The 9,396-nt window shown below is 41.8% G+C and overlaps 1 protein-coding gene across 3 annotated transcripts in view; it reads left to right on the forward strand.

Annotated features, from left to right (window-relative positions):
• LOC142559773 (zinc finger Y-chromosomal protein-like) overlaps positions 1–8,336 on the forward strand; it is a 29,572-nt gene extending 21,236 nt beyond the window's left edge. Inside the window, exons 4-5 of one of the 3 annotated variants that reach the window (XM_075671413.1) lie at positions 251–419; positions 3,597–8,336. In XM_075671413.1, coding sequence (XP_075527528.1) covers positions 251–419; positions 3,597–3,846 — 419 coding nt within the window. In that variant the 3' untranslated portion in view covers positions 3,847–8,336. Of the gene's footprint in view, positions 1–250; positions 420–3,593 lie in introns of all 3 variants that reach the window. The other 2 variants (XM_075671412.1, XM_075671414.1) reach the window with 2 other exon arrangements.
• The last annotated feature ends 1,060 nt before the right edge of the window (positions 8,337–9,396 follow it).

Consider the following 9,396-nt stretch of genomic DNA (forward strand, 5'->3'; position numbering starts at 1 on the left):
TGTTAATTTACTACTGATGAGTATAAGGAAGCTGGCCACAATATCTTACTGTAAATTATATATCTTCCTAAAAATTTATTATTGTCACAAACAACCACACACACAAAAAAGAAATAAAATTCTTCGAAGAAAAGAAAGTGTGCACTCAATTTTTGAAAAGAGCTAGCAAGCATGCGGAATCGCAATTTAAGCTAACTAAGGCTGTGTTTCAGTGTGATATGTATGGATACATTTTTTTTATTATATGCAGGTATAGCGTTCAAACGCAAGTATGCCCTTAAGGAGCACTGTCAAGCAGTGCACTGTAGTGAGAAGAACTTTCAGTGCAGCACCTGTGGTCAGACCTTTGTTGTGAAGCGCTACCTGGACGCACACTTCAAGCAGGCACACATACCTGGCCTGCAGTCATTTACGTGCAGGTATGTTAACAGCAGATGTCTGCTCAGTTTATTCACTTTGTGACAAAATGTGCAGTTCCAGAACAAGTCCTATGACGCACACTGCATTGATAAAATTTTTTGGAACATTCTCATCATTTGAGAGTTAAGATATTTGAACTGTTTTTTACTTGTGAACTGGCTGTTTGGTACATTTCTATAACTTATACAGTAAACTCCCAGTTGTACGAAAGTCGGTTTAACGAATATTTCAGAATAGCGAACTTTTATAAAACCCTGGCAGTTTTTCTGTGCATTCAGTGCAAAAATCTTTCTGTTAAACAAATTTCTGAATAGTGAATATTTCAGTTGAGCGAACTTGATCATTGGGCCCGGGCTCCTTTTTGAAATCAGTTCAACGACGTTTTGCACTCTGCAGCGCTGGCGCATACCCGATGCCCGCCGCCCCCAAATCGCCGCTGCAGCGGGGGCTATGTGCAGTACGACAGTGAGCTGGTTATCCGTGCTGAATTATCATATCTGGAAATTTTTTCCAGTGTTAGTCTCAAAGTAGAAGGGTGCAACGAGGAAGATGCAATGGCAAAGGCAGATTCAAATCCTGTAATTCTAGCCGAGGCTGTAGGATGCCTTGGCAAGTTGGGAGACTTCGTGTCTCAGCAACAAGCTGTGCCAGAGGAAGTGTACAAAAACATAGGCTCTTTGGACAGCTTTGTTACTTGTTGCGCTTTAAGAGCACCAGTACTAATGAAAATTACAGATTATTTTTTTGTTATGAGATGGGCAGCAACTTAACTGTTACGCACTTCGTATATATTGATATAAATAACTCCGTAAATTTCATTTCACACTTTTGACTCGATGTCTGCTGTGCCCTATGCTGTTCCCTATTCTTGTTAATATTCAGCTTAGTGAACTTTCAGTTAAGTGAACTATTTATTTGGGTCCCTTCAAGTTCACTCGAGTGAGTGTTCGCTGTATATTCATTCTTTAATTCAGTCTGATGACTGTTGCACGTTTGGGTTCCTTGCGATAGTTTGCTTTTGCTTATGTCAAGTGTTTGTCCAACACTTTTAGTGAAGTTGCTGGTGTCCTCATCCATTTTCGATACCTATTATTTTGTTCTGTGTTACCTTTCTGTGTCCTTCTTATTCCTCTTCTTTGACACAGGTGGACATTGTGTTCCTCCCTGAAGTAGTTGCCAATCTGTCCCACACTTTTAATTAGGCTTATTATTTTGAATAAATATGAGTATAAAGTAACATTAAAAATAAGGAATTAAAAATTTTGCAACAAATCTATTTTAATTAAAGAAACAGGCAGTAGAGATTTTCCCATAAAACACTTGGTTTCACACTGTTATGCATTTACCATATTAGGCAGCTTTTGTAATGCTTTTTTTCAGATGGGCATGTTTTCCAGGAGTGCGGATTTTTGGGCTAGTTGGTTTGTTTAGATATGTGGACAACTACCTCATGTATGATTTCAATTCAAATAACAATGAAACAGTCAATGACGTGGTTGCTGTGTTCAATGAATGTGTTGACAATCTGGTTATTATACATGAGCTACCCAACAATAATGCTATCCAGTTTTTAGATATCAAACTAAATCTGACCGCCAGTTATTGCTGTTGGGAATATCACCCTAGGGAAACAAAGATTCTGCTTCCACGTGCCTCGTCACATTTGAAGCTGGTGAAGCGAGCAACCGCAAACATGTTTTGTCAATGTGCTCCGCAAATCATGCTGGGAGTTTTTTTAGACAGAAAAAGTGGCTACGGGAAGCAGGCTGGCCCTATCCACATACTTTTATCAGTAACGGAAAATGCACTGAAAAAAATTAAGGGAACCGGGTGGTAAGTGCAAGCGCAGCCAGGAAAGGAGAAAGAAGGTGGTTGTACTGTACATGCATACAATGATTTAAAGAAAGTGTCCCGAAAAGTGGAAGTGGACATCATATTTTCAGCTCCACAAAAGCTATCAAGCATATGTAAGGCCACCGATCCGTTGAGAAAGACGCGCCGAGGATGTGCGAAGAACCATAGGCCGCTGTTTGTGCACTACGCACAAGGTGTTGTATATTGCTTCCCTTTCTTGTGCGACAAAGTGTACATAGGGCAGACAGGCAGATGGTTCAATGGCAGATTAAGGGAACACAAGCACAAATTCTACTGTTATCGAGATAGACATGTCTCTGTGCATTATGATTATTGCAGTTGTAAACCACTGTTTAAGGATTGTTTAGTCGTGTTTAGTAATACAGATAAATGTATGCAGGAAATTGTAGAAGCAAGCTTGATTGCAAAAGAAGGTGCTAACTGCCGCAGCGCTTCATCGATTACTCTAAGCAGAAAGGAAACTGCCTATCTGGAAAATGTTGGGTTGCGCATGCGATGATTTCAACTCGTTTGGCCGGTATAAGTACCATGCTTTTCTGAACTAAAATTCGGTTGATAGCGCACATCCTATCGTCTTTCCTGTCTGTGTCAATCCAGCGCTATGACTTCAATTGAGGGACATGTTTTGTTTCACTTGAAGTGTGTCACTCACTGTTAGTGTCAATAATGAAAAGTAGGATAGTAATTCTTAATGATGTTACGAAAATATCTTTGTGAATAAGTGCTCCTGCTGAAATGGCTTTACTCATAAGTATAGCATCGTGCAGCACCATTGGTTCAGAAGTAATACCAGACATAGTTGAAAATGACAGCTTTTCTGTATCATATAGCTATCCTTGAATTTGTGTTCTAAGCCAGGAAGAACGGCATGTAATCCACTTCAAGTCTGCTATCCTGTTCACCAAATTGCCTTTCCGAATTCTGCATGCATTTCTCGCTTTCCTCTACTTGTAATAGCTGAACAAACCTGTAATTCCTTGATAGCCGAGATCAAGCATGCAAGTAGTGAAAGGTCAGTCTGTGTGCTAATGCATGGTGCATCATGTTGCCCTCTTTGCTTACTGAACATGTGTGCTACTCTAGCATCATGTTGGCCTCTTTGCTTATTGAATATGTGTGCTAATGTAGCGCCCAGAACATGCATTGAAATTTCCCAAAGTATCTAGCTGAAGTGCCAGTGAAACCTTCAGCACAAACATTGTGGGGCATTATAGTCTTGATGGCACCTGAACCAAGAAACCTTAATTTACATCACAAATCACCTGAACATCCCCTCTCCCTCCATTGTTTTTTTCCAGCAGTTGTCCAAAGGTCTTTAAGACAGAAAAAAGCCTAAAGTCCCATTGGCGCTCCTGCCATGGTGACATCCCAAAGGACCACATCTGTGATATCTGCACCAAGGCGTTTGTGTCATTCAAAGACCTCAAGCGACACGCCCTCATTCATGGTGGCGACCGAAAGTATGAGTGCAAGGACTGTGGCTCTGCCTTCTACAGGGTGGACAACCTGAGACGTCACCAGAAACAGGCCTGCAAGTACAGGGACCTTTGAGTGTAGTTCCACTTAACTGGATTGCTGTTATGTTTACGTTGTTTAACTTTGATTCAAGAACACATGAGTTAAGTGCCATTTAACCTTACTTTGAACATAAACTCTTATCCATATGGAAGTGTGGCCTGATGATGAGGTGACATAGGTTGGATCTTAGAACAGTCTCTTTCATTGAATGTGAGAGCATTTATAAAATTAAGTTCATAGCGTCAGGTATGCGTCCTCAGATTTTTCTAGAAACCTGGCATCTACATCGTCGCTGTTAAGGCATAAGCTGAAATAAACTTTTTACTGAGTGTGTATATAATGTGTACAGCAGCAGGGTTGCAACAGCAGGCCTGGAAAGGTAAAGTACCAGCTATAGAGATCTCTGAGCCATTGTCAGAGTACTTACGGCTGGGCTATGTGCTATTATATCTTGCCGTTGAGTGCAGGAGTTGGCCGACGTTGAGGAGGGCCCTGAGAACTGAAGGTTTATTTATATTATTTACAGTAATAACACAAAGTAATGAACAATCATAAAGTCGTCGACGGCCGGCAGCGAACCAGACGTAGCGGCCCCATGGCAAGAAGAACGAAAAACTTTTCTCCCTGTCTCTCGCTTTTAACCCCTTCGGTCTCTCGAGGTCACGTCATTTTCGGCCAATCGTCGAGCCAGCTCAGGTGTGAACATTTTCCTCCAATGGTAGGTGCCCAGGCAAGTGCCGTCACATTCGGCCAATGAAGACGCTTCAAGGGCTCCATTGTCCGAGGGTTGACTTGCCTCCGGCGTTGCCTCCTCGCCTGGAAGCGTTCAGCTCGAAGAGACGGGTTGTTCTTGAACGACTTTCCTGAGCCGCAAAACAGCTTTGCTTGGGACCAAGATCAACTACCTGGGACCATGCCAGCCTCCCGTTGCACTTTTGGGAAGAGTCAAGCAGGGGGGGAGACAATAGCTCGACATGCGGCGCATGAGGTGGGGGTCGCCAACCTGTCTGATGGGTCCGGTAACGTGGTAGACGCGCCCCGGCGATTGGATGTGGTCGGGAAACTTCAGTGATGCCAGGAGAAGTGTCCGTATCCAACAGTGCATAGTATACCCTAAAAGACAGCTCACATTTCTTCTGAATTGCTTCATATACCAGAACAAGCATGATTCAGGTGGGGTTTGTCTGACATGAAATAAAAGTTGCAGAGGAGAAACATCTTCCTTGCAGTCACAGTCCCCCTGGAGAAAGGCTGAATATACCGACACATCACGCGACTGTTGTAAAAACGTTTGAGCCTAAATCTTGTGGGTATGCACGACTCTCACGCGTCCCCTGATATCTTGTTTTCCCGCATAGCTCCCGTCTCCTGCAATGCGGCTTCGCCACGTGGCCTGGGGCCCGCGGCGGTCAGTATGGTTGAAGCGCAGTGTGAGAGATGGTGCAAGTGCTGCGCTGCTAACGCCGCCTACCAGCGGGGTTACTTGGCCGCAAAAAAGGAGAAAGCTCTTCCTCTTTGGTTCGGGGCCGGAGAGTGGCGCGGACGCTCCACACGTGCGCCGATCCATGCTTCTGTAAGACTGTCTCACGAGGCCTCGTTGGAACTTGCCACCGTTCGCGTGACCGTACGCGTGAACGACCAGGCGTTGGGATCCAGCATGGGGCGAACATATTCGCTCGCTTTCCGGTCGCGGTGAGTCGGACTTCCTAGATTTGTCGCGTGCCCATCGGCATGTTTTATGGATAGCAGCTCGGCTAGCAGGCATTGATCCATGAAAGGTGCAATAAATTCCCTTGTGATTGTTTGCGCTACTGTGTTGTCGTTCCTTTGTCCAAGAGCACGGATGAGAAGCCCACAATCTATTCATTAATGTTTTACTGGTCATATGTTATAGCATAGTATATACAGATAGCATTGCCCAAGAACATCCATATTGTCATGCAACAAGAACTGCAACATAGGCACATGCATTGAAAGCAGTATGTGTTAAAGGCAAAAAACCAGCTAGAGCTGTGAGGTCAAGTAATTGCCACTTAAAGCAAATCGTAAAAACCAGGGGAGAGAAAAACACCCACACTTAACTGCATTTCCCTGCCTTTGGTGCCCCTCTCATATGCCACCAGTTCTACACATCACATGACCTGCCCAACTCCACTTGTTTCCTTTAAATAAAGTTAGTGTCATCTATCCATCCTGCTGTCATTCCTTCTGTAATGTTACTCTTGTCACTCTCCTTTACTTTGTTCATTCCACAGATTCTAGATTCTTGCAAAGTTGCTATGTTGCCCTATGAGTTTCAGCACTGAAATATAGTACTGGCAGATTGCAGGGATTACATAGCTTTTGATGTTACCAATAGGCTGCTGCTCATGAGTCTGGGTGAATGGCCTCAGCATAAACAAGTCTTCTGCCTTTATACTAAAAGCAAGTGCTGCTATTTTTATTCTGCTGCTGCATCTACCACACTGACTATGACATCCTATGGCCAAGCAAAATGTTGCAGGTTCGATGCCTGACTGCGATGGTATCAGTATGTTGCAAAGAGAAATGCAAAAACGCTCATTTACCAAATTTGGGTGCACATTAAGGAACCCTAAATCAGTGTTGGAAACCATAGAGTAATTACTCTACAGTAGGGTACTTTTGGCATGTTTGCAACTTGGTAGGGCCATAAGGCTGCCAAAATTTGTTTTTTTAAGTGTAGGGTGTTTTGTCCTGCCCTGGCATTTTTTAATGCCCTTGTAAATAAACCCTTGGAAACTCTGAAAACCTACGAAATCTGGCGAATTGTACGTGCTGAAAATGAGAATACGACGTTCAACCAATATGTATGTGCAAAACATGTTTTTGGTTGACCTACTCGAGAATTTTCAGGATAACAGGGGCAGATGATCCTCATGTATAACTTTGTCCAACCAGGAGTGACATTTATCCTGTAGAAACACAAGTTTTGCGGCTAACGGAAGTGTTTTACCTTTGTACAAGGAATCAATCAATCTTTATTTTGCATTCATATTTATAAAAAATGAACGCTGGGACAAGAACTAAAAGCTGCTTTTTTTGCAGCTTGACAAGGCTCTTGCCCATATTCATGACAACGGGGACATAATAAAATACAGTTTGTACACTTTAGTGTGTGCAATGTACAATCAATGACAATGTATAAGTGAAAATATGTAAGGTGAAATGTACAATCAGTGTTACAAAGCGGTGTGTTTAGTCAGTACAAATGACATATATGAATATATAGTATATAACAGATATACATAATTATTTTCAATTGCTGAAGAATGTATCATATTACATTCTATTAACATACGAAAACACAGACAGCAAATAAAGCTGTCTATAAATGTCTTGCAGGTTACATCCTATATGTGAAAATATTATCAGAACGTGAAACTACTTAATTAAAGGAGGTAAGTAGTGACTTCCCCTAGCCAAAGGAACATTATAAAATAATTAATTTGAATTGGGAAGTCTCATATTGTTTTCCCAGTAATGTCAGTTATCTCGACACCGTTTTCATGTAGCTTATTTAATAGGAATGGGACGCGATTGGTTAAGCGATTTGATCCATAATTCGTACGGGAGGGTAGTAGCAGCGATCTCTTTCTTTCCCTAATGTTATGGGATACCTATATCTGTTGGCTCTGTTAGGTTTCACAATCCCATGAACACTTCATTGTTATACGTACCTCTGGTATTTTACGGCAAGGTTAACTTCATATAAACTTGCTAGACAAATTATATGAAACTTCGAAAATAGTTCAGATGTATGTGCGTCGAATGGCACATTTGCGATATGACGAACAGCCTTCTTTTGTAGCAGTAATAATTTGCTGATATTTTGCTTTGATGTGGTACCCCACACAAGGTGGCAATACATTAAATGAGATGAGAATAGTGCATTATAGAGGATCAGCTCAACTTTAGATAGTGTTGTCTCACGGAGTCTACAAAGCATGCCGCAAGCTTTGGCTAAACGAGATGCAATAAGTTCCACATGTTCATTCCACATTATTTTTGATTAAATATAACACCCAAAGTTTTGACGTTAGGGACAAGTTCAATTAATTCAGAGCTAACCTGTAACAGTACGTCTTCACTCAGATGCTTTTGTGGAGGTGCAAAAATAACAGCTTTTGTTTTTGTTGTATTTAATTTGAGAGCATTGACCTTGCTCCAGTCAGCCAATTGTTTCAGTATGATATTTGCCAACGAGAGATTGCCGATATTACAAGACTGAAAAAAGAGGCTGGAGTCGTCCGCATAAATTATGAAGTTCGCGTCATTAGAAATGTTGACGGTGTCGTTAACATATATATTAAACGATCCTGGCCCTAGTTTACTTCCCTAGGGAATGCCCTGTGTAATTTCCCGAAGACGCGAGTCTTCTGATGAAATTGGAACGAGTTGTTTTCTGTGATTAAGATAAGCTTGTAGAAGCTTCAGAGAAATGCCCCAAAACACATAACGCTCTAGTTTAGTAAGCAAGGACTGATGATTTAGCCTCTCAAATGCTTTAGAGTATTAAAGTGGAAAGTTGGGGGATTTGGTATACATTCATAATGGGAACAGCGCGAACAAGACGACAATGGAATGAAAGGGCACAGGACGACTTTCGTCCTGTGTCCTATCATTCTGTCGTCGTCTTGTTCGCACTGTTCCCATTATGAAAGCTTTAGAATAGTCCACAGAAATTCCTAGCGTTAATTCCTTAATTTCAAAACCATTTAAAGTTGAACTCTTTTTGGGTTAGCATAGCCAATTCAGTTGACATTCCCGCACAGAACCCAAACTGTTTATTTGATGTGATGGAATATTTATCACAAAATGACTAATCTTTTACAAATAACTTTTTCTAGTCCCTTGGATAGGACAGGCAGTACTGAGGCTGACCTGTAATTCGACAGCATATTTTTGTCACCGGACTTGAATAAGACTAACTTTCGCGTGTTGCATTCTTTTTCAGGAAAAATTCAGTTGACAGTGATAGGTTAAAAATATGAGTAAGTACTCGTAGCAAGAGATCCAGCACAAACTTAACAGGTCTTATTTGCCCATTCACATCACGGGATTTACTATTTTTTAATGACACGAATATCGTGTAAACCAGTGTTGCCAGGTCGGACAAGGCGGCATGGCCCAAAGCTATAGGAATGGTAGCCCAAATGTAGCCAAACACAAAAAGAGCAAAACAAATTTGTAGCCAATATAGCCATTTTTATTTGCACATTTTCACATACGACTGCGGTAATCTTTTTTTGCACAGCCCGTCATTACAAAAAGTCTGTGATGCCGTGACAGTTGGCCTTTGACAACCACAACAGTGACATCATGCTTGCACACAGAACACTGCTTGGTTGGCATCGGAAACTAAAGTTCCAGCGAATCGCTGCAGAGGGCGAACCTATCGAAATGAATTTCGAAAGTAAACACGAACAAAACCTTGGAGGAAGCTTAAAGGGACTGACAACTGGCCAGAATGTGTTGCGAGACGTTGACAGAAATGAAATGACCATGATTTATAGAGATAGAATCCAGCACGCTGTTCGCCATTGAAGTAGGGATTATAATTTT

This window comes from Dermacentor variabilis, chromosome 10 (genome assembly GCF_050947875.1).
Source record: "Dermacentor variabilis isolate Ectoservices chromosome 10, ASM5094787v1, whole genome shotgun sequence".
In the NCBI taxonomy this organism is placed as follows: Eukaryota; Metazoa; Arthropoda; class Arachnida; order Ixodida; family Ixodidae; genus Dermacentor; species Dermacentor variabilis.